Genomic DNA, 26,035 nt, shown 5'->3' with positions numbered 1-26,035 from the left:
TTTAGCTTGTAAAATAGAATATCAGGATCCACCCCCATAGGTCTATTACCGAATGGAAACAAGAAGACTGGTGTAATTTTTTTTATATGTCGGTCATACATTTTCTTTAATGATTGGGTCAGTCCACTACACGCGTCTAGGTGGTAGGTACTGTATGTAGCATAAATTATCACCCTAGATCACCTGGCCACGAGGTTTTTACGAGGGTTCAAATTATTTTATTTATTTTTCTTAATGTAAGCCCAGTGTTCAGTAACGCGCCCGGCATATAGCAGTAGGCTCGTCCTTTGTTTAATGGGTTTACAGTAAAAGATGAAGCGTGAGTGCGTTTCACACATCACCTATATGTTTGTACCAACACTACCAACGCAATAATCTTACCCCCTACTGTCGCCCTTCAATTATCAGAACAAAGTAGAAGATATGATACTATCATCTGCTTATCTCGTAATGGATAAGTACCAGAAAGTATGAGGTATTATAATGTTAAACGATTATAAAGATAAGGTTGACTGGGATAACAAAAAGAACAATGAATTTTTTATATAAAAGCATTTATTTTAAAACAATGTAGGTAATAATATACTTCTGATTCTTGGCAAAACAGTCTCACATAAGCAAGTCAACATTTGGCCTCTCTTAAGAATAAACATAAGACTAACATGCGCTGCCATAACTCACAAATGAATAAACTGAAATATCAGATAAATAATATAAAGGTCAAATAAAAAATTATTTTCGTACATCTACATTGCAGTTAGCATTGCATCTTGGTTGAGCAATCTTAGATTAATTTGTTTATTAACGTAAATTATTCTAAATAAAAGGGAACATTAACATTACTAGAATTGACTCACAATATTAGCATATATTATATAAAAAAAAAACCATCTACTGTACCTAATTAACAGTTTTCACAGACGCAGACATTACAGTCCACAATGAGTTTGTGGTTCAGTATTCATAAACATTTGATAATAAATGCACAACAAAAATATAATTTAAGTTGCCTTTGTCTTTTATGATTATAAAAATATATAACAATTTAGAAATAATTATAACAGTTTTCTTCTATAAACAATTTGGAATAATATTGCACAAGCTCAAAGCTAAATAATTATGTGCATTTTTCATAAATACTATAAATATAACAACAAACCAACACAACACTTCATAACTCTAAGAAATGAGACTTTATGACTCGTCTTATAATGACACATATTATATTAAACTATCGACAACTACAATACAGAACTTGATATGTGCCAACATGTGGTTCAACGTTCAATCGCTCGATACGTATCGAGAGTATCAACTGCAATAGCACTGAGACTTGTAGGATATGAGGCGAAGACGGAGCATACATTTAATATTTGGTGGAAAATTCGGATTATGTCAAAATTCGGCCGCCACTGCACCTGTATGTATGTGTACCTACAACTAATCTAACTAATAGAAAAAATAATATCACAGACAAAACGTGTCGATTTTACAAAAGTGCGAATATTATATGCCTAGGAAACGCGTAACTGTACGCTAATAAATTTTATAACATCTACTTTAGAGATAATCTAAATTTTTGATAAAATACAGAAGGTAGTTCTGATTATAGTTGTCGATCTTAATCCGTAATTTTAATTCACAATGTGGTCAATTCTACAACCAAAGGACCGATCTTTCAATAAAGCGCCGCAAATCCGACGTATGAATTATCACCACTGCCCTAGACTATTAATATCGAACGACATATCTAAGGAAATTCAGTGAGGAAATTTCATTTCCATTACAATAATCTAACGACTAAAACTAAGAACCGTTAACCGCGAGAATAAAGCGACCACATTGTCCCTACTCCCTCACCACCACCATCACCGAGTGTTGGTTTGTTAGGAAATATTTTCACAGCACAGGAACAAACACATTCTGGACTAAATAAAATCTGAAAAATGATAACAACATTTGTTTTTAAAGACTAGCACGTAATTTTGGCACAACGCTGTGTCCTTTCAGAGCACAGTGGCATCGATGTTGTTCTCTTTATATACAAAAGTTTATAGATTTCTTGCTCAGTGAAAACTAAGGGCTGCCTCGGGCGGCAGCGCCCGGTGGCACGTGACGTCACAAGCATCGCGCCTCGCCGCCCACCGAGCTCCGGCCGAGGCGCCGACTCCACATCATTACATCTTTAACGCTCATTAGGGTTTCACAAAGCTTACTACGATCGAGTATCAGGAACAATGTTATTTAGATTTCGATTATCATACAATAGCAAGCAAAAAAAGTACATACTTTTAATAATATTTGTGCCCAATGTGTCATGTTCGATGTATCGTTTTAAATTTATTTATGAAACCCTAAATAATAGTGACCGATTGTATCGTTCACGTGATATGGACAGCTGCCATTACAATCATAAAATGCAAAATAATGTATATTAAAATTTAGTACAAAATTATCGTAAATAATTAAAAAAAAACTTATTTGAGTAAATAAATTCTCTTGTTCCATTGCTCATTCAGTGCTATATAGAACTGAGTGTAAAAATAACAAGTCCACCGCGTAGGAAGCGTTTTGACCTAAATAGACATTACCCTGTCTTAGATGGAGGTTACACATGTTGTTGATGAGTTCACCAATAAAGTAAATAATATCATAAAATAACACAATAACGTATCAAAACTATTCTAGGGCACAATGAGACATCCAGAGCTGAGCGGGGCGGTGGCGGCGGCTCCAGTTATTTGTACACTCTCGTTCAATGAGTATTTTACCCCAACAACACTCTTAACTCCAAACAACAGTACATACCTAACACTTTCCCTGTATAAATATATTATAGTCTTGTAAAAGAAACCTTCGAAACCTCATAGGTCATTAACACTACGTGAGAAATTACACAAGAGCATTAGGATACAATATATTGCTACCAGTTAACTTATCATTTGGCACTAAATTAACGTATTGCATCTCGAGCATTCGTCACAAATATATATATTTGCAAATCCTTTTAACTCTCAATTTATCATTTCTAAATTACAATTAAATTTTCATATACTTTTCTAATGATATAATTTTCTTGGGCCAAAAAAGTTCATGTTCTATGTGGATGTGTTATGAACTATAAAAGAAATACAAATATTTCATATATTGAGCAAACTGAGCATTCCCTTCACGCTTCATAAATGTTAAGGTGACTTCAGTAACGGGAATGTGTGCTATACCAAACATTTAAACACGAAATTAAATAGACAAGACGCGTTCTCGGCAAGTAAAATTTGGCAAAATTGAGCATTAAGACTTTCAATTGGCATCGTAAAATATTACATATTAGTAAGATTTTACTACGTAGCACTGCGTGACTACTTATATATCCTAACTCTGGTAACTGTAACTTATCCATAGGTACACCAATCTCTTACAGTTGACTGCTAAAGATGTGCAAATAGTGTACTGTGTAGTGTGTACACGAGTCAGATCACAGAAACGACAATATATTTGTACATATCCACCTCCGCGTAGTGGCACCGAGCGGAGCGGCGCGTCCGCGGGGAGCGCGGGCGTGCCGGCCGAATATAAAATTACAAACTGCTCTCAATGTTCGAGGCTCGCTTACACTTAGTGCTTACATTATATTGATTAGATGGCCGAGCCCGGCTCCCGTGTGCCCCCTACCGTGTGCAACATGCCGGTTTCTATGATCTTAACTTACAATATGATTATGTTATTTGTACAAGATGTACAAAATAGTGAAAAAACTAAGTTTTACAAATTGATATGACGTAAATGTGAGACTATATCATTATGAGAATTTAGTTATTGTTCAAAAGAACTCTATAATGACCGTGGACTTCTCAAGAGATCTTTCCAATTTACTAACTACATTTATAACAACTTGGTTAAAATAGTATTTAAAAATGAAATAAATCGTTCTTTATCAAATAATAGTTATTGCTTTTTTTGATATGATAAATACATCTGTGCGCAGATGTGATTTTTAGGACCGCTCGTCACTCAAATTGACGTGTCAACGCGCACCCGCGCCCCGCGCTAGGCGCTGAGCGCGGGCGAGTGACGCGAGTGACGCGAGTGACGCGAATGTCGCGGGTGACGCGAGTGGCGCGAGTGACGCGGACTGCGGCGCCGCCGGCGAGCGGGTACGGGTACCACTTACGTCCACGATACTATACAGACGATCTGTACAATAGTATAATTACGTTATAACTCTTAAATGTATATTTTAAAAATATGACTGCTTTATATCCATCATGATCACAGCTCTCCAAAGACTTTACAATATCCAAACCTTGACGCTCCAAAATAAATTCTTTATTATCATTTACACCTATAAAACGAAATGACTATAATATCTATAAGATAGCTCTAAAATTATGCCATTTTGATATATTTACTTTGCAATTGCAACGGTCCCTCGTACAGCACTTAAATGCCTCATATACAAATTTTAACGTAACGTTGAAAATGACTCGATTTATATTAACATATAATAAAGAAAGCAATATAACGACTGACTGACGTCTATAAAAAAATTTAGAAATAAAGCGGCAGTGTTTGCGAAAATTCGTGCAATAGAATCTAACTACAAAACATGTCTTAGGAACCTGATAAATTATTGCTAGAGCTTCGGGCACGACTCCACTCCCCTTCCTTACAAACGACAATGCATCCCCGGCGCGGCCGGCGGATACATAACGAGATAAAATCTTATCAGTAGCCAATAGAAAAATATCACCTAAATAAATATGAATATTTTACACGGGCAACTCACCGCCGTCGTTCGTCGTCGCGACGCCGCGCAAATAAATATAAATCTTTCCAAACGATCGACGGGAGCCCGTCCGCGACGCCGACACGCGGCGGGCGGACGCGCCTCGAGAGCGACGCCGAGCGACGAGTATCTTAATTTTCTCTTCTTTTTTGGTAAAAAATAACAAGATTATGAAATTGATATGCAACAGAGTCGCGCCGGCCATCACTGCGCCTCGCCCTCTCCCTCGTCGGCGCCCGCTCCGCTGCCGCGAGAGTAGTCGCCGCCGCCCCCGCCTCCGCTGCCCGTCGCGCCTGGACCTTTCGAAGCCTCACTGTTCACAAACAAATAAAAGAATTAATTCATTTGTCATAAACTATCACTACAGATGATTATATAAGATACATAAATACAACGATAGAGTAAGGAGTTACGTACTAGTTGGAGAAGGAGGAGCGAGCGCTGCCGCCGGGCGCGTCCACGTCGCAGGGCGGAGGTCGCGCGGCCGCGCTCAGCAGGTAGTTGGTTGAATCGCTGAAACAGTTCGACAGCCTGCTACAAATTGTATTACTGCCTCGAGACACGTCGTATGAAACTACACATTGACGTATTTATAATAAAAAATATATTTTTTCAAAATTATTTATTATTCCTATTTGCCTAATGCTTATTCATATTGTCACAGAATTGCTGTGTCACCTTAGGATTTGTGGTTTCATAGAAATGTTATTAAGGTGATTCAAACATTTTGTGGTCATTTGATTGTTTACCGACCTGATGCGCATGTCGTTTTACCAGAAATTCACTACTTTAAAGGTAAACTTGGTCAACAATTAAGTACTAGGTATTCAGTAATAAAATCTAACTAAGCAATAAATATATAGTTCTCATTTGTTTAACCATTCTGTATCATATACCTACCTACATATGATTATAAGCAAAATAACAGTCAAAAATAGGATAGAAATATTAGGCAAAACATATTGACTGTTATTAAATAATGAATACCTAGGCTATAAAAGATTAATGTGTTCAAATAAACAATTAGTGTGACATTACGAAACCTCTAGACAGTTTATCAGCAAACGACTTTAAATAACCATAAACAGAACCAGCGACTAGCATGGTAAATACATGTCAACATCGTCTTATTAATAACATGATACAACGGATAGGCATCTATCATTTGTTTATGCGTCGTGGACACTCACAGATGTGTACTATGTCGTAACCGCACATTACCACTCATGGAGATAAGTATGGCATACATGGGAGCGCGATAACCTCTGATTCATTTCTTAACGCTAATCAAAATTATAACTCTTTTATCAACAACTGTAGGTACCTACTGCCCACGGGTCAATATACCTAACGTCGCATTTGCGCGAAATATTCCAACAATTTAGGCGATCTTCGTATCAAGTTGGAATTTACAATACCATCATACTATACAGTGGTAAGGTCAAAGGTTTGAATGTTTATTATTTTAAGATTACAAAATACACTTGCTCAATATTTTATAATTATTCTATTTTAAAATATATGTGTGTTTACCACAATTTGTACGCTCATGGTAAATTCATTCGTAAGTGTAGACAGTCTGATTACTCATAATCATTAAGGTCAATGTTTACCCTCTCTCCCTGCCTCTCATTAAAGGTGAGATTTTCTGTCGTTGGGGATGTTATGGTGGCAAGACTGTACTGCTGCCATTAATACTGGTATCTATGATATTATTATGTTTATGATGGATGAAAGCATGTAGGAAGCTATTCTATGTGATTACTACATTGCTATGGCTGGCTATGCTATGGCCAGTTCTAATTAAATTCGTCATCCTCATTTGGGAAAACCCTGATTCAGGATTGGGTTTTAACTAGCGGTGTTACTAACTGTCAAGGTCAAAATAAAGATTGATAACTTTGGCCATAATCATTGTTTTAATTAAAATTAATTGTTATAAAAAAGATAACCGATTCTCAAATGGAGGATGGCCAAGAGTTAGTTGTTATGGGGTCGTATGTAAAGCTTTCATGTAAGAGTTATGCCGCTGGGAGTGGAACAGTGAAAGTTCACCTGGCGGTCCTCATCCGGAGCGCGGCGCAGTTCTCCTTGCACTTGTAGGCTAGCACCTGCTTGATGCGGCTGACCTCGACGTCGGGGAAGTGGCGACTCACGTAGGAGATGAGCGCGTGCACGCGGCGCCGGTCCAGCGGCGGCTTGGTGGGGCGCGACTCCTGCCCCGCGCGCGACCAGCGCTGCCCCGTCACCGAGCACGTCGCCAGCTCGATGGGCGAGAACAGCGCCGCCGCCAGCCCCCGCGTCACCTTGCGGTAGTCGCCCCACTTCACGCCGCGCAGCAGCTCTTCGCGGATCTCCACACCCTCGCCCAGCTTTATCTATTAACACGTTACACGCTCGCGTTCAGCGTTCTACACGATATTTCATACTTCTAAATCGTCAAAATATTATATTGATCCTACAGCAAAAACATTGTGTGGTTCATAATCCAAAGGTATCATCCCTAACATTGTGTCATATGCGAGTTTACATGGTAGATTTATACACTAGTACTTAGTGTACCTACTTACCTACCTATCTACAACGCTTACACATTCTTCTGGTCCCTATGTCTGCTACGCATACAATTGTACTCAGATAACCTATTCTAGTGATAATGTGAGGCCGATAACAGCAAGAATCTGACTAAATATATTTTAACACCATAGCAACTCGAACGATTTGTCACTACAACTTAAAGATTAGTTAAGGGAAATCTAGAAAAAGAATCAACGTGTCATCAATGTACTATTTCTTTGCTTTAATAAAAATGTAAGAGTGAGCTTATTGATTTCTTTTTCAAGACGTAATTAAACAAATCCTTGTCTGATAGGAGGTCGGTAGGTGTGTAGATAAGAAAAATGCACCTGACTATGTTCATTGTTCGTCCTTCGACTGATCATATTCATAAATTGGGGTAGACAGCTAAGAACAGACAACAAAAAACCTTTGCCGAAAAGTGTTTTACCATTACTAACGGGGAGATAGAAAAACGTAGACAAGGTCATTGAGACTGCAATAAAAATGATTGATAGTTCGACTACGTAAATAGGCTACTGCTCTTAATATGCTATGTAATATGAGTCTAAAAAATAAGTGCTTTCTCGTTGCCATGACTTTCCCTTGATTAATATGCCAGCCAAGGAGACAAAAAAGAGCACAATGTTAAAAGGAGAAGAAACATGGTAAGGTACTTACAAGTCTAGGAGCGGCGGTGCCTCCTCTCTCGTTCTCGCGCTTGATGACGAAGGGCAGCGCGCGCCGGTGTTGTTCCAGCCAGACGGCGTCAGGGACCGGACGGTTGCGCCGCCCGTCCCATCTCCCCCCCACAGCTACGTCACACACGCCCAAAAACATCATTTATACAGGAACATAAAAATAAATAAGTATATACTCACAAAGCAAGAAACAAAATATAATAATGGGTAATGGTATTTAAAGGACTGATGCACATATCAAATACGGAAATAATGTTACTAAACAAACAATATGTTTGCAATTTAACCTGTTCGATTAGTTAGTCTGTGTGCGCCAGCCCTTGCTAATCAGTTAAAGGTGGGATTAGACGGCATTGGAAACATAATGATAAAATAAACCAAGTATTGAAATTATAGATAAAACGAAAGAAATAAAAAGTCTAAATACTGATTTTAAATAATAAAAATTAAACTATTCTAAAATCTGGTAACAGAAAATCACAATTAGTTCGCAATACTTTATTTTTGATATTTAGTAAAAAATACATTGATGTATGTACACAAGTTTATCTGCTAGCCAATGTGCAGATGAACGTAATTACATCAATAAAGAATTTAAAGTGTGTTTACTTTCACATTTAAACTTAGACAATAAGCAGTCAAGTGTAAAAGAAATAAAGTCTGTAACAATAACTAAATATTGTTGTTGTTCAAATGTAACTGAATACAGAAAATAAACATTTGATTGACCATGGTCTTAAAGCGGGACAGTGTTATAACGAACCTCTATGTGGTTCGATAAATTGACATTAGTCGTCGTACGAGTACATGATTATAATGATTACTTGCAGTTAACAACGAAAAGTATATTAATTTTGTATAAATTACATCAATAAACATTACTATCATAATGATAAAATTTCTAGTTTTATATAAATTTCTATTTAAATTCAGCAGTGTGAAGAGATTCATTTTTTTCTATACATTTATAATTTTCATAAATATGTCAATAATAAAAGCTGCGCCTTAACTTAGTAATTGGGATTAAAATTATTATTTAAGAAAAGTGCTTTTTAAAATGACTATTACTAATACGTATAAGCGATTATTTTAGAGTAATTATTATTGCAATCAACTTTCGTCCGTAATATTTAAATATTAAACATTGTTAAAAATAAATGCAAACTCAAAATTTAGAGATCATAGAAATAAAGTCACTTGAGATCACACATTATTATAATCCAATAAGTTTTACAATTACATTTCCAAAGGATAAACTAATATTGTTATTCACAACCCTAATCATACCTTCAATAAGTGTCCCTTCTAAATGCTTTTATTACAAAATGACTAGATGTGCTTTTCTCATGGCAATCATTTCATATATCTACAAAAAAACGTTAAGGAAATAACCGATCCGAAATTTATAGTTATATATAAAAATATAAGTAATAAAAAGTTCCCTCCTCTTATTATGATCTACTTTGTAATATGATGATACAGTGCCTGAGTATACACTGGGCTAGTGGGATTTATGGCAAGTGATTTGTTTTATTATTACCTACATAATGATTCATATACTCAACCCTCAAGTTCCTCATATACTAACATATGTATTCTGAAGCCATATGCTTGAGCATCTTCACTCTTTTATTTATTAGTCTTTGCTTCACAATAGTGTTGTGCCAGCCTCGCGTGTCAATTGATTAGGATGCCATAGCCGATTGGAAAGATTTTTAGTCCCAAAATAGATACTAAATCCCGGAATGCTTCACATCATAATTACTATTCAAAATCTTGCTTTTGTAACTTTTATTTTTAAAAATCAAATGTAAGTATATAATTAGCGTTTATTTGTCATTTGAAACTAAAAATAGTTTCCAACAGCTACCACAACCCTAAAATATGCGAGTTCGTCTCGCTTTTATCGTGTTCATTATTATTATTTTTATTATCAACGTGTATTATAATCTATAGAAAGCAATTTATTTAAAAAATGAAACAAACAGCATATAAACCATGCAAATGGGTTTTGTATGGCAACATAAACATGGTGTTCAATTCTAAACAACTATTCTGTAACTGTATAATTATGTTTCAGCTTCATATAAGAATTTGAAGACTCATTTTTCATTAAATCTGAGATTTTGTACAAACTATTTACCGGGAGCCGTCCAATCACTCAACAATAACACTGTGTAAAGATAAAACTATTGTGTATAAAAATATCACTATTGTTGTTCAGCGCGGGCTTATGTACGGAGCTACGTGCATGAGTCCGCGTATTCGACAAATAAAACGGATATGTTCCACACTTTCCGTCGATTGCGGTACAAAAAAATTATACTTTATTATGAAAATACTCCCTATTTTTTATTTCTATATAAGACGAAAAGTGTCGATCAAATGTGGATAACGTGTATAATGTATGTATGTATAATAATTATGTAACCAGTAAATAACCTATGTTATGTTATGTAAAATCAGCACCGGTCGCAACAAATGCTTTAACAACAATCAGTCTATTGTCAGAAAGGAAGGTACGGTATGTGCCCCTTTAACGAGCTTCAATTAGTCATCTGGCAAGGACCCTGATCCTCTGTGACTCAACTCTTACGCTATCATTTCTATGACTAAAACTATGGCTTTTCCGAGTATCGGTTGAATTCCCCTCGCCGTATGTGACGCAGCTATTTTATGAGACGACGATTCGAAGGTCTAAGGAGTTTATTTAACACAAATGAGACTCCATCTTCTAATCCTACAAGTAGAAAAATAATCCATCTAACTATCGACGGGACAGTCGATGCCAAGAGAAACTCGTTAAAGCGACAGACATCTGGCACTCGGTATATTATAGAAAGGCACACAATAAGCGGAGAGGTGTGACGGCAAACGGGCCCCCGGCGACACTCCGATCACAGACTAGATATATCTATCGACAGTCTTCGTTACGACTTTATAAGCCACTTCTCTTCGAGGCGGGCGCCCGAGGAGTCCCCGGCGCGGCCGCGGGACGTAGGAGAGAGCTACTGGAGGAAGCGCTGCGCGGGCCGCAGCGCGGGCAGCGGCGGCGGCGGCGGCTTGAGGCGCAGGCGCGCGGGCGGGTGCTGCGCGAGCGTGTGGCGCCGCAGGTACAGCGGCGTCTTGAAGCTGCGGCCGCACGTGGCGCAGGCCACGGGCTGCGCCTCGTGGATCAGGCGGACGTGCTGGCGCAGGTTGGACGCGTTGCTGTACCGGCGCCCGCACACCGCGCACTGCACGCCGCCGCCCGCCGCGGCGCCGCCCGCGCCCGCAGCACAGCCGCCCGCTGCCAACAACACCACGTTCGCACTGCCGCTCCGCCCCGCCGCGCTCCGCGCCCGCCGCGCCGCCCGCATTGTTTCCTTCTACCGTTGCCCTGTTCAAATGCTAGCTCCGCCGCGACCGAACTCGACTCGGCCGAGCCGCTACCGTACATGCGTTCCGGACTGGAGGATTCGAGGATCTACTTTTCGAATATGAGTGTATAATGTTTCTGTGGAGATGTTATATACTTAGATGAGAGGATGGAGGAGGTACGGCGAGTTGGTGTTAGCATTTGAATAGGACAACACTGGTATCGTCGCGTCCGGTGGAACAATACGAGCGGTAGTGCGGTGGGGCCGCGGGGCGCGTGCGGTCGCGGTGCGGGCCGGCTGCGCGTCGCCCGACACCCGCGCGCCTAGCCACCTGACCCGATACGAGACGCGCGCGCTCTCTTCTACGGCCGATTTAATTCGACAAAAGTGCTAAATAGAGGTTCGCCGGGGGCGCGGCTGTCCGAGTCGACGTGTGCGTGTGACAATGACGTGAAATGAACAGAAATAAATAACATTATATTTACCTTCTGCGTTCTCGTCCCGCAGATCTGCGTTCATACCGCTCATGAGATCCATATTACCTGCACATATAAAAATTACATTTAGGTAAAATCTAATACACAGTAATAAATAGAGGTATCTAAGTATGTCCTGTACCATTGGGAGAGTGGATAGTTCGAAATACATACCTTGCAAGGCAGCAAACGGATTCGCAAGTGCATTGTTTTCATTGTAGTATATTTGCTGAAAACTGGAACGCTCCTCATCGCTGGCTTCCTGTTCCATGACTTCCATTTTTGGTTCTAAAAGATCTGATGCATTGAATTCTTGGCATTTGTCTGTTCTCTCAGGGTCTCCGGGGTCCATGAGAATATCACTCTCTTCATTTTTCACCTCTGTTGCTTCGAGATCAGTTTTCACCCTTAACGTCGGGTAATTGGGCATTTCTCTATAGTCGTCATTATTAGGCCTCGTTTGACTAGAAGTTTGAAAGGGAGCTTCTTCATTGAGATTGTTTCTGGCAACATCGGGAGAATTTCGAGTGGACCGACGACTTCCGCTCTGTTCTTGGTCTTCTACAGAGGTCGTCTCGACATTTTGGTTTGCGGCTTTGGAGGAGGAGGTAGAGTTTGGCGGCTTGGCGCTGAGCAAATTACGTAGTTGGGAAGGAGGAGATTTTCGATTCACTTTCTGTAACAGAGGATACAGCGTCAATACGACGAAGCGGGCTGCAACTATTAAAACAGTATAAATCTGGAGTATGTGTACTTTGTCGTTGTGTTGTGAACAGTCCGTGAGGCCTCGTATCTGCAGCGCGTCGGCGGTCCGCAGGAAGGCGCTGAGCTGCGCCTGGGCGATGTTGACCTGCCCCACGTACATGAACTGCAGCAGCGCGCGCACGTGCGACACCTCGCAGTCGCGCATGAATATTATAGGATGAGGACATGGATTGTTCTGAAAATAACATGCCATGTTAATCAATAATGATCACTACAATCACCTCTCAGCAGCCTCCAACCCTCCCCTCAGACTACACTATACATTATGATTGTGTGACTGATTACTCCTTTTAAGATAACATATCAACTGTAGAACAAAAAATTTTTTACATGTATATGATGCTTTTTACTAATGAACTTAATCATTAATTTCATGGACATAGAACTGTTGTTTGAACTTTGGAATCATAAGACAGAAAGTTATTGTGAACCATCCTTTTATGGCAGATAGAGACACATTAATAAATAAATTAGGCTGATGTATTATCTTTGTTAAATAATAGCACTTGATTAGACTAAATTATGTATTGTTGGTAACAAGATAAGATGTGAATAGATAAATACATAGCTTGATAGGGTAAAATGTGTTTCAAAGATTTGTAAACCTAAATATAACCTACAAATTGTTCAAGAGTTTAATTTAATTTAATTAAATGTTACTTTCTACACCTCAAATACAGTACACATTTATTTTATGATACCGTTAGTTAAGCTAATATAAAAAAGAATATTATACTTTAATGATCCTAATTATATTTTCTTCTTCAATTTAAAATCAATGATGGTGTAGGATACATAGAGATATTTAAAACCTTTCTGTAAAAGGAAACACTCAAGCCAGAAGTTTAGAAAGATTATAGCAGTTAACAATGCCAGATCACTTCATGCATTGGTGTTAGTATTCCCACAAGTGTATGAGAATTGCATGTAGAGTGAATGAGTCAGAATATAAAATATACTTCATTAATTAGGTTGGACTGACAGTATTGAATCTTAGGTTGAACAAATAAAGACTAAGGACTGGACTAAGCTCTTTAAAGCACAACTATTTAAATTATTAGTAAGAATCCAATAAGAAAACAGTCTAGTAAGCAAATGTACCATTGTGAACTTTCATATTGGCACAGTTGTGCAAATCTCAATTAAAAATTCCTCTATTGAACTTCAATTACAATAAGTGATTGTGAAAACACAAGCTTAATCAAATTAAACTAAGTGGATGTAAACACAAGCAGATATTAGAGCACATGCTATTAATACTTTGAGTTCATTGTTGTACTTGTGACTATAATTACAATGTACTGACATAAAATTAAAAAAATCTAATAGAAATGCTTAGAGCTCCAGTGAAATGATCATGTATCTTGCCACAATGACTTTGTTACTCAATAGTTAGTCACAGAATTGACAGGGTATAACTCCTCTATTCTCATGAGGATTTCTGAATCAATGACCTCAGATAAAATATGATGTGTTACAAAACCTTTTTAATATATTAAAAATTAGGCAAACATATTCATTAGCATTTACTGTAAAAGTCACATTATGTGTTAAAGAATTCATTATATGCTTTCAAGACATAAATGTAATCTATAGCCTCAATGGTAATGAGTTAATTAGAAATTGTGAAACAGAATTTTAAAGTAGGTACAAATAAATGAAATCACGAGTACTTAACCGGAACGCGAGACATGGCATTTGTAAGTAGATCAAGTGTTTTATACATAACAACTTTCACTAGAGTCATTGTAATGGTGACACATCAAAGTGTGGGGAGTGAAAGATGGACTTACTTTAAATAATTCCTTGAAATATGGACTACATGCTGATAAAACCACTTTATGTGCCTCCAGCCGGTGCCCCTCGCATGCCAGGGTGACATCCACGAAGTCCTCATCATCGCGCAATGCCTCGAATTGAGATGTTATATTCGCTTGAAAATTGTTCCATCTCAAACAAAATTGCTGGTCGCCACCCAGTTCTGTACCTTCCATTACTTATAGACATAACTCGATATCCCTGCTCATTTAATTGGTTGATAAGAATAGTTAATTATTGAAAATAAATATATCACAGTAACTTGCAATTTCAGTCGCCGTCTGGCCGAAAATCTTATGAAAGAAAACAATCAATAAAATCTCGTACCAATATAAGAAAAATAAAAACTTTTTAATTTGTCATTTGGATGGTACATTCACTTCTACGTTTCATTACACGTTACGGTCTAATACCGGTTTTTTGTTCCTTTAGTCCATATAATAATGCTGACTCATACCATCTTCTTTGTTTAATTTTTTTTTAGTTTTGGTACAATTTTGATTAAATGTTTAATCGTAGAAAAACTAAGTAAAAAATTTAAAACATTTTACTATTTTTTTGTCCCAAATATCGTATGATTGAATTGTGAGCGGGCAACAGTTGGTAGTATTTAGGCGCGAAAATTCAAAATACTAGGTTTGCAGGTAGGTAAGGCACGGATAAATTAATGAATTAATCCGTTACATCTGGTTTGTGAACAGTCGTGGTACCACAATTTATTAGGTAATTACTTGACTTTACCTATGTGTATTGCCTGTGTAACTTGGTTACTTCTCGCAATCATGGTAGTAAATTTAAAAGAACGGTAACCTTTTCAAAAATATGCTTTTGCGCATATTTTGCACAGTTTTAGGCTATTGAAGGCGACTGATTATCATTTACGTAAAATAGTATGTAATATGCACGTTGCTAATAATAATTAATTGATTTATTATAATAATAATAATTTATATTGATTTATTTTCAATCAATTCAGTTCTCTGGTTAAGTCTACCCAGTATATAGGTACTATGGGTAGAAGGCGTGATTATAAGCTGTTATGTTGTTTCAAGTCGAATGGTAATCAAAAAGGTCGAAGAACTAGAACCAGACTAGTAGCGCGAAATTTTAAGCATAGGTAGTGTGTTAACCGGCCGTTACCCCATAAGGAACAACTAGGTTTCATGAACGGCGTGATGGACGGAAATGCAAGCCCTTAAAATTAAAGCCATCATCTTAAGACTCAAATACACTATCTTCATTAAAAAAAAAACAGACCCATTATCGTGTATTAAAGATAGTGCCGTGGTGGCGCCGATCATCATATCATCACTGACGCCATGGTCGTAACTATAGTATTACGATAATAGCATGCTTATATTTTCACAGTACTTTTGGTCTGTTTTTGGGAAATAATATTATTATTAAAATAATCAACATTTATTAGAGCCTCCAATATGAGTTTGCATACTATTTAGGGGCTTATATGCATATATTCTACCTACACCAATAAATATATCGTGATTCATCTTATTTCCGTTTTAATCAATTCATTCAAACCAGCTCTACATTAAAATTAAGGTTTGTAATGTAATCTAATTAACCACAATAATATGTTCAATTGGTATATGTAAGTGATACAAAAATAAAAAATCAATTTACTTGCTGAGTGCAATATCTACAATATGAAATGCACTGACATTTTTGTCCTTTCTCTAGGTTAACATATTAATGTTGGGTGTAGGATATCAACTGACTTTGTAATACATAAACAACTGGATACAGTTTCAGTACACATGTACTCATGTATTAATATAAAAACATAATAATTTAACATATTTCTATAATGCTTGTTCTCCTTCAACCATCTCTTTCAAGTTCAGTAATTCAAATTGTCCAGTTCCTTTAGTTTCTGTTCTGATCATCTCATCCAAGCTTCTGAAATTACCGGGATCTATCAAACATATAATATTAGCTGTGCCAGAGTCCCAGTTTTCTTCTTCCACACTCATTGCAAGTTTCACTACTTTATCTTTAGTTTTTCTTGCATCCTTCCCTGTCAGTAAAATTCTTACTCTCATCTGAGCTCTTTCTAAAGGAATTTCTTTCTTTAACAGCTGGATCACCTCAAGAGCTTGCTGTTTTGCACTTTTGTTTACATTGACAGAAAAGTGAATATCTTTCATTGCTTTTTCTATAATAGAGACAGGATAGGGTCTTTTAGTTTCAGGATTAACACATTTGTCTGCAACTGTTGTAGCAATATCTTTAAACAAAGAATCTATTTGTGAATGTCTCTCTTTGTCGGAGACTTGAAGTTCTCCCTTTTCTAATATTTCTTTACATATTTCGGTTTGGTCATCTTTACCAAATATTTTAGTCAGTTCTTCTTTCTTTGCTACTTGACCTTTGGAGACGTTTGTAAACACTGTGTGTGTTTGAAGAACCTCATCAATATCCTTTTCTCTGGAACATACATATGATTATAAACATAAAATTTGCTAAATAAGTTATTTTAATGAAAAACAAGTTGCACAATATTATAAAAGGGACTCACAGTTTATTTCTCCATGATATCACCTTATTCTTGTAACAAGCTATTTCAAATCTTTTACCACCTTTCTTCAACCTGACTATTGCGACGTTGGTTAAACGAATTTGGTTGGTGGGAGTAAAGATTTTAGACATGATGCCCAAGTAATCTGTAAATTAAAATAAGATATTTTAATCTTGATCTCAGTAAACCAAGGACGTTAGTATAAATTCAACATAATATAATAATAAACAACAACCTAGAGCTAGAGCATAACCTCTATTCTTGTAAAAATGACAGCTGACATTCAACCTGTCAACCATCAACGCTGAAAACAGATAATAAAAAAAGTACCTACCTATGGACCTACCAACCTAATGTAGGTATCTATTGATTTTGAAAATGGGTCCTTAGGTACCTATTGGGCCCTTTGTACACAAGGCTAGCAAATCTTCGATACTCAACGACTTTTAGACAAGTAATGATGAGTAGACACAGAGTTAAGTATTCGACTCCCAAGTAAATGGTAGAGAGCACCAGCTCAACCAACTATTCATCAATAGGCCTTACAGACATAAGTCTTTAGAAGTTATTTCTGTCAAACAAATTTAATAATTGGCGCTTTAATGTCGAAGAGAAACTGCGATAAAAACCTTCTATAAATAGTAACTGCTCTTGCAGCAATGCTCAGATTTACACTCAACCCGCACTTGATCGCGGCGGTGCGGTGGACTGATTACTGATACCTGATTATCCAGGGCCCCATCACTCATCTGACTTTAAGTTTGTTTAGAATCTCGTACCCAGCAGAAACAGCCGTAATCGGGTTACGAATATTGGTTTACTTACTAATGATCATCGGAACTGGTTGGTTAGGGTTACAAGTAAAGATTTATATGTGCCGCCAATCATTTGTAATGCAAGTACCGTTTAAGTAGGTGTCATAAAAAACAAAAAGTGTGAAGGACTCTCGAGTCTCGGGTGACTGTTCTAACAATCGGACGGACAAAGCGCCGTCTGTATGCCGGTAGACTTTGCCATCGTGCACTACAGTTATTACAAAGCGGACCTAGAAATCATTAGTTCATTACAATATCATCAGACTAGCCTTTCTTCCAACTATAATGCAGTCGACTTTCAGCCTCACCGAATACAGCTGATATTAGACGGAGCGACTGCCTCCACAACCCAGTCACCTGGGTTTTAACACGACACTCATCGGTAAGACTAGTTGTCAGACTTTCAAGCTTCTGAATATCGTTAAAGAATGTCAAAGACCTCCGATTGTTAGTCCATTACAATATTGTAGCGAAATTGTTCAAGTTCATTTACGGCACTTAGGCTTAGGTACTTACGCAAATGATTTATCATGATATTATCTGTGGTATGCGGCATGGTACTTTTTTAACGTAAAAACAAATTTTGTTTTATCTGTGGTTGTGCTGTGTCAGACGCAACGCACGACGTGTATTTCTAGAGAAGTTGGCCGTCATTTTGTTATATTTGTGTATTTTATCAGCAATTTTATGTGATTAATCATAAGGATGGCGAAATTGGTTGATATATATAACAGCGAAAAAGAACCTGTGATAAAAAGACGGCAATTGCCGTTAACAATCTACGAAAATCTTACCGTAAGTGGTTTCATGCACTTTGACATTACCACAAGCGTAGATTAGCGAGGATGCAGTATTCGAAAATTACTCAGTTAATTGAGTTGTTACGAGTAAACATTGATTTTGGGAGTCACATGTCCCATATTCCGTTAAATTAGGGATGCGTTTATGATCATGATAATTTTACAGAGTTCATTGATTTCGTTCAATGTAATGACGTCTTGCGGATGACCTTATTTTGCGAATATATTCCTTTGTTGAATACTGACAAAATTTGTTTTTGTTTCCAGATGATCATGGATTTGAACACAATGGGTCTTATTTGTGACAATCCACAAGTTAAAGGTCGCGAATACGAGGAGTTCATGCGAAAATATAGGATTCTAACGACGGACGAACTGAAAGCAGCTCTCAGAGTCGATTCTTCTGATATATTTAATGTTTTAAATCAAAGCATTCCTTGTGTAGGCTGTAGAAGAAGGTATTGTACTGTTATATATGTATCAGTAAACACAGTGCTTGATATCAACATGGTTGACATGAGTTGTAGTGGTATTTGGCTATATTTGTGATTTGCGAAGACAAATAAAAATTTTGATCATGAAAAAAAATCCCAGTCAACAATATAATTGGTTTTTCAATGCTGTTTCTTATTTGAAACTTGATTAGAGGTAGAGGACATTTTTAATTGCAACAATGAATATGTCTGCTATAATCGGTGGTATAGCTAATTAATAACAAAAATGTGTGTTTTATCTACCAATGTTTACGAGTCAGTAGTCTAAAAATATGAATGCCAAATTAAAATGACATTATATTGATAAGATATCCTACACATGATATTCATTCCTAGTCATAATAAATAACTATAGGGATGAAACATTTTAAATATTCATACCAATTATACAATGAATCTGTGATCCACCTTTTATGCCTTTTTACTGGCTAGATGAATTATGCATTATAATGTTGATTAAAATTATGTTTACTAAAAGAAATCATGGCAATCAAGTAATTTCCAAGACCAATAACTTTTATGTTGAAATATAATCTGTGGTAGGAGGTCCACTTTTTAACAGAACAGATTTAATAGGTATTTGACTCATCAATGTGGGTAAATTACAACTAAGGAGTTTTTGCAAGAGTTCATTAGGAAAAAAATCTTAACCTAAAAATATCTAAATTGTATTTGTCTGTCTGCTTCCTTTAGCTAATTACGGCCTTACTTCAAATGTAGACATAATTAGCTTTGCAATTAATTGATCAATCAAGCCTACAAAGCTGTTTCTTTGTAAATGAAACATTTTATAAAATAAGTGTGTAATTTATTTAATATTGTATTATATTCTGTTCTTGTTTATCATAGTCAGAGTAGAATTGGTTTAGTTACAAATCTTATGCAATTGAAAGTTACAGGATACAATGAATAAAAATAAAGTATATTAACTTGAATAGTTATCCTGTCTAAAATGTAATAAGTGAATCAGTTGTTGTAAGACATGAAGTTCAATGATCCAGATTGATAGGATGGAGGATAGTCATAGGCCAGATTATTACTTCTGATCAGACTGGTTTTAAAATGTTTCATGAACCTTTATGAACTCTAACTGGAGTTTAATGTAGCATTATCATTATCATAGAATGGCAGGGATACCAACTTTCTGCTTTATTACCATTGTACATTATGAAAAAAATAATTGGATTTTCAGATAAGACCAGGAAATCAAAATAATAATGAGATTTTCTCTTTTTTGCAGTGTGGAACGCCTTTTTTATCAGCTATGTAAATCAGGACACCCCACATTGGATCCACTGGTATTGACGCCAGATGAAATAATGTCCATTAGAGAAGACAAAATTATACATCCACAGTCATTAGCAACCTTGCTAAACGGTCACAGGTATTTATAATCTCAGTATGTCTAAATTCTGTCTCATCCCGAGTTGCTATTTTTTGTTTAGATTGTAGTACAGTAATAAATTACATCATCCATTCATTCGTAATCATAATTGTGCTGTAGAACTATGCATAAAATACGTATTATTTAATTAGAAGGAAAGTGCTGAAGTTTTCCGCGTGGCCTCATAAATTTCGCTACGTAGTTAAAATAATGCTAATCAAAACACGTGATTTTGCAGTACGGGCATCGAATGTCTAATACTGAGTCAGCCGCGGTGGAAGAAGTCCCAGCGCTGCACGCTGCACTCGCTGGAGGCGGGCACGGCGCGGGGCTGGGGCGCGGCGGCGGGCGGCGCGGGCGCGGGCGGCAGCGGGCCGGGCGCGGCGTGCGGCTGGGGCTGGGCCGCCTTCGGCTGGGGCGGCCGCGCGTCCTGGCGGGCCGCCTGGGACGCCATGCGCGCCTCGGCCCGCGACCACGTCACGCTCGTGCACTTCAACACGCTGCACGACACGCTACACAACTACCTCCGGAAACATCGCTTCTGTGCCGACTGTAAAACTAAGGTCGGTATCTAATTTACTTAACGAGCGGTTCAACAAACTAAAACAGATACTTAGAATAAGAGATGCCCTTTACAGGCAATAAAATTTTGTGAATGTTATTTTTTAACAGTGTATGAGGCCCACCAATGAGCTGCTACACATTATTGTTTATTGACTGCTTATTTATACAAGATCAAATAAAAAATTCACGTTCATATTGCGTGTCTGACTGCAATACATTCTATTTGGCGACTGTCTACTTGATTACTAGACTTGTGTTGTAAATTTTGCCAAGTACAACTTTTAGCAAAATGTCTGCTGAATGTTGATGTATTTTATCAATTTTATTTAATAACGGTTTGTAAATATTGTGATATAAATCGATGTGGTGTGGCCCACGCACGCGCCTATCTTATAAATTATTATCACTTGACTTGATTGATAACATTTCACACGATTCATCTTTATCTAAACAATCATTTACCATGAATATCTTGATTTGACATTATTTGAGTTGTTGCATGCACACTGAAATTGTACATAAATACTAATATACAATAATTTATTGTAATGAACAATTTATAGCTCCTTTTCGAGTCGCCATAGAAATCTGATTAATTGATGATTTTATCAAGTCCATTCTATAGGACTAAAGAAATAAACAATATCATAATTATTGATGTGCTACTCTGCAGGTATTGAGGGCTTATCAGTTGTTAGTTGAAGAGAAAGAACCACAGAAAGAGAAGGGCTACGTTGGCGCGCTGTACGGCGGTATCAAGCGATGCCTCCTCGACAAACACTTACACCTGCAAGCCAAAACTGACTACATCGCACACCTCATAGCTAGAGCAGAACCAGAACTACTCGGTAACCACAGAGAGCGACACGCCAAAACACTTGAAATCGCACAAGAAGAGGTTTGTAGTACTCCCTGTTGGATAAAATTATTTTGATTAATATGAGGTTTTCAAAGTTACTGCATTTGTCATGTTTTATTTCTCATACTGAATTCTGGTGTTGCTTCTGCTATAATAAAAAAGAAAATAGCCTAGGCCTCTATTAAGTAACACAGTCCGATTTCCATTCGTTTCTTAAGTAATTAAACTCTTTGCAGGTGCTTATTTGTCTGGGTATATGTATTTATGAGCGATTACAACGCATCTCTCTGAGATTACGCGAGGAGGAAGGCACATGTCAGACTCTCGCCGCAGTCGCCGTAGAGGCGCTTTATCGTAAATTCGAAACTGCCGTTGAACATAAGACTGGAGTGTCCAAGCTTCAACTTTTGTATGATGAAATCACTCAAGAGGAGCTTACGAGGCAACAGAGAAAGGAGCAAAAGAAACTGAAACGACGCAAGAAGAAGGAGCGGCAGGCTGTAGAGAGCAAATGCAAGGTAACTTATAAATATTACAAAATTATATTACATTGTTGTCGTTCTGCGATGGTATGTTAAAAATAACATTAAATCTTCTAGGAGGCTGATTCCGAGGAACCAGATGAGAAGTGCCAATGCGAAGAATGCTTACTGGAAGAAAGAGACACGCCGACTGACCTATTGTCTCCGCGGGACTACATCAACCACCAGTGTTACGAGGCCAGCGGCGACGGGTGTCAGTCGTGTCAGGACGACTCCACTAAACGCCGTTCACCCAAAAAGACAGCCAAGAAAAGGGCCAAAAATGGCAACCTCTCGCCCAACGAACATTCTCAAGATTGTGGGTATTCGTCTGGGAATAACGGGGGTTGCTGTGAAACTATATCGGGGTCATCCTCTCTCATGAGTTCGCCCGAAGGTTCAGAAGTGGCCTGTTCCGAAGGATTCTGTAATCATGAGAGGGGTGACTGTTTAGATATGGCTAAGAATGATAAGACTTTATGTTCTGGGTTTACATTATCTTTACAAGAAATGTTAATGGTAAGTGTTAACAAACTTAATAAACTTAACTTTAATTTAAAACTTATGATCAGAAAACCAAAATATTTGACATTAACGCCCGTTCTCTGTTTAGGACACATGTTCGTCAGATGAGGAACAAGATACCAGTTATATTCCTATAGAAGAAGTAATGGAGTTTAAATCGCGTAGAAATATAACCGAAAAAAGACAGGAGTTGCGACAGAACCTCCGCCAAAAATTCGCCCAGTTGTGCGTGAACACGCCTCAAACGCAGCCGTTACTGCAGAAACAAGACAAGCAGGCCGCCTAATTAGTACTGGCGACCTGCCGTATCATTCAACTGCACTTTGTTAACTGGTCATTTTAAAAGTGATATACTTAACCTGCTTTCATGATCCGTAGATGAGTATTAAACACATTTACTACACTAGTATCCGAAATTTCGTAAGCAATAATAAGTATATAAATCTGGATTGTAATACCGATAATAGATAATTTGATTCAATAGACATTCGATCTAACCATGTAACCACATTTAAGTTACTCAAAAATAATAGTTAATTTATGACAACTGTTGTGGCGAAGTGGTTATTATATTCAATACTCAGCATTATTTCAATGAATATTATTAGGAGATCAGTGCAAATGATAAATAGACTGATATTTCTTTAGAGTGTGAAGTAAATATATTTTGAAATTTAAATAATTTCTTTACTTTTTAATTCAAATTTTAAATGTGCTGCATCTTTTACTTTGTGAAATAAAGCAGAGCAACTGATAATTATTTGCCTTTGAAGATGTTTTTCTGTATAACACCATTTCTTATGATTGCAATATAACTTGTAACATGTATATTGTAACCATATTGCAATAGTTATATATATTTGTAAGAAGTTGGCAGTTTAGAAAAACATTATTAATATATAATTTCAATTTAAAACATGTTTGGATGATAAAGCCTTTTTAGAAAGCCTAGTGCCTGTGCAAATACGAAATGCCAAGTGCAAGTTTGAATGATTCCAATAATACAATGGATTGACTGGATAAAAACCAGCATTTAATATATTTACTATTTAAATTGTTAGAAAGCTTAGTAATGAAATATTTAAAGTAGCATTTTTTGATCAAATTATTTTATTTCAATGCTTTATGTGACTCAATATTATGTGGTACACAATGAACTATTGCTCGTTATCAAACATTTGGAAAACATGAGGTCGAAGTTACCTTGGGGCTATTTCGCCATTGTTATTAAAGTCAGAAAACATTTGTAAACTCAGTTTTAAATATACTATATAATACAGTGATACCATGTTTTATTTTTGTAACTACACTACATTTATTTCTTATCGACATAATATATTTATACATTTACACTTAAGATTCAATAACAGTTTTCATTTACACTTGTCCAATACATAATGTTGCATTAGTACCACCAAACCCAAATGAATTTTTCAATGCTATCCTTTTCTGAGCTTCCCAAGATCTTGATGTATTGCTAACATAGTTCAGATCATCTACAGGTTCCTCCAAATTGATTGTAGGTGGCAATACTCCATGATAGCAAGCCAATGTTGTGAATAAAGCTTCTAAATTACCTGCTGCTCCCAACAAATGACCATGAGCGCCTTTGGTAGATGAGATTTGAATATTAGAGCTATGGTCCTTGAATAAGTTCTTAATAGCTGTAGCTTCTATTCCATCTCCTACAGGTGTTGAAGTTGCATGAGCATTGATGTAAGTAATATCATGTTTATCAATGCCAGCATCTCTCAATGCACGGCTCATTGACAACACAGCACCACTTCCATCATCCCTTGGTGCTGTAATGTGTGCAGCATCACCTGACAGCCCATACCCTAATATCTCTGCATACATTTTAGCATTCCTCTGTAAAGCATGTTCATATTCCTCTAAAACTAAAATTGCTGCACCCTCACCCATCACAAATCCATCTCGTTTTTTGTCAAATGGCCTGGAAGCTTTTACTGGATCATCATTGAATGAGGTGCTCAATGCTCTTAATCTGCAAAATCCAGCGATTGCAAGAGGACTAATGCATGCTTCAGCACCACCACATACCATTACGTCTGCATCTCCATTTCTAATAAACCTAAAAGCATCCCCAATTGAATGTGCACCTGTTGCACATGCTGTTGAGACAGAATGATTTGGTCCTCTGAACCCATACTTGATGCTGATATGACCAGCAGCCATATTAGGTAAGATTCTTGGAACAAAGAAAGGACTCACTTTGTTGTAACCCAATTTTAAGGCATCATTGGTATCACATACATCTTTTAAATCTATCATTCCCATTCCGATAGCTACTCCTGTAGATTCTTTATCAATATTGGACTCTGGCATCCAGTTCGCATCAGCCAAGGCTTCTGCTGTGGCAACTAGGGCCAAACAAGTTGCTGGAGCCATGGACTTTAAATTAGATTTTGATAACGCCTTAGACACTTTTTCGTCATCTGAGGGTATAATGCCGGCTACTCTACACGGTAACTTAGAGTATTCGTCACCTTGCAAGGCGACTATTCCACATTTTCCTTTCAGTATGTTTTGCCATACCAGCTCAGTCCCCGTTCTTAGAGGTGATACAACTCCCAGTCCTGTGACTACTACTCTTCTAGGAGAAGATACATGTGAAATACATCTAATTTGACGAATTAGAGATGCAGCCATGGTGAAAATTACTTTGTTATTGTATTTCTCATTAGTTCCCCTTTAGAGTTGACTGAATTATAAATAATAACAATTACAAACCATACAATAAATTAGTAACCTAACAAACACCTAAAAATCCAAACATAATGTCTGCCGTTAGAATTTGTCAAACTGACAGTATTTGACAATACATGATACCGTAAAACGGGGTGAATGGAAACAATTTTCAACTTTGCCCTAAAAATTTGTAGCGAATAACTTGTTATTTTTATTGTCAGGTTGTTTTATATCATGTCCGGCGCCATGAAGAAAGAGTTAAAACCATATTTGTCCAAAAATATGCATAGTTTTACGATATTTCATTAAAAAAATGGTCAATTTCTATTCACTCAGCGATAGGGGTGAATCGAAACGACCAAAGGGG

General features: G+C 37.2%; 4 protein-coding genes across 5 annotated transcripts; 1 reads left to right on the top strand and 3 right to left on the bottom strand.

Moving 5' to 3' along the window:
* Window positions 1-535: 535 nt before the first annotated feature.
* Window positions 536-14,835, bottom strand: LOC142972521 (uncharacterized). 2 transcript variants are annotated; one of them, XM_076113730.1, is made up of 8 exons: window positions 14,437-14,835; window positions 12,633-12,818; window positions 12,053-12,554; window positions 11,888-11,944; window positions 8,024-8,157; window positions 6,842-7,164; window positions 5,204-5,317; window positions 536-5,099 (listed from the first exon to the last, which is right to left on the bottom strand). In XM_076113730.1, exons 1-8 carry the CDS (start codon window positions 14,635-14,637, stop codon window positions 4,991-4,993), a joined length of 1,626 nt encoding a protein of 541 aa, XP_075969845.1. In that variant the 5' UTR covers window positions 14,638-14,835; the 3' UTR covers window positions 536-4,990. The 2 variants fall into 2 exon arrangements, with proteins under 2 accessions (XP_075969845.1, XP_075969846.1); XM_076113731.1 differs by having other exon boundaries at window positions 5,204-5,299.
* Window positions 14,836-16,220: 1,385 nt separating this feature from the next.
* Window positions 16,221-17,292, bottom strand: Sbds (SBDS ribosome maturation factor). Its single transcript, XM_076113729.1, has 3 exons — window positions 17,233-17,292; window positions 16,998-17,142; window positions 16,221-16,906 (listed from the first exon to the last, which is right to left on the bottom strand). The coding sequence occupies exons 2-3, from the start codon at window positions 17,126-17,128 to the stop codon at window positions 16,282-16,284; spliced, it is 756 nt and encodes a 251-aa protein (XP_075969844.1). The 5' UTR covers window positions 17,129-17,142; window positions 17,233-17,292; the 3' UTR covers window positions 16,221-16,281.
* A 1,121-nt stretch (window positions 17,293-18,413) lies between these two features.
* Window positions 18,414-24,242, top strand: LOC142972518 (gametogenetin-binding protein 2-like). The gene is made up of 8 exons (XM_076113727.1): window positions 18,414-18,607; window positions 18,880-19,070; window positions 20,347-20,490; window positions 20,729-21,053; window positions 21,728-21,952; window positions 22,150-22,431; window positions 22,513-22,953; window positions 23,048-24,242. The coding sequence occupies exons 1-8, from the start codon at window positions 18,518-18,520 to the stop codon at window positions 23,243-23,245; spliced, it is 1,896 nt and encodes a 631-aa protein (XP_075969842.1). The 5' UTR covers window positions 18,414-18,517; the 3' UTR covers window positions 23,246-24,242.
* A 7-nt stretch (window positions 24,243-24,249) lies between these two features.
* LOC142972519 (3-oxoacyl-[acyl-carrier-protein] synthase, mitochondrial) lies at window positions 24,250-25,777 on the bottom strand. The gene has a single exon (XM_076113728.1). The coding sequence runs from the start codon at window positions 25,627-25,629 to the stop codon at window positions 24,337-24,339; it is 1,293 nt and encodes a 430-aa protein (XP_075969843.1). The 5' UTR covers window positions 25,630-25,777; the 3' UTR covers window positions 24,250-24,336.
* Window positions 25,778-26,035: the final 258 nt, after the last annotated feature.

Source organism: Anticarsia gemmatalis, chromosome 4 (genome assembly GCF_050436995.1).
Source record: "Anticarsia gemmatalis isolate Benzon Research Colony breed Stoneville strain chromosome 4, ilAntGemm2 primary, whole genome shotgun sequence".
Lineage (NCBI taxonomy): Eukaryota > Metazoa > Arthropoda > Insecta > Lepidoptera > Erebidae > Anticarsia > Anticarsia gemmatalis.
Note: the sequence above shows the minus strand (reverse complement) of the source record. Positions and strands in the feature narration are given on the sequence as shown.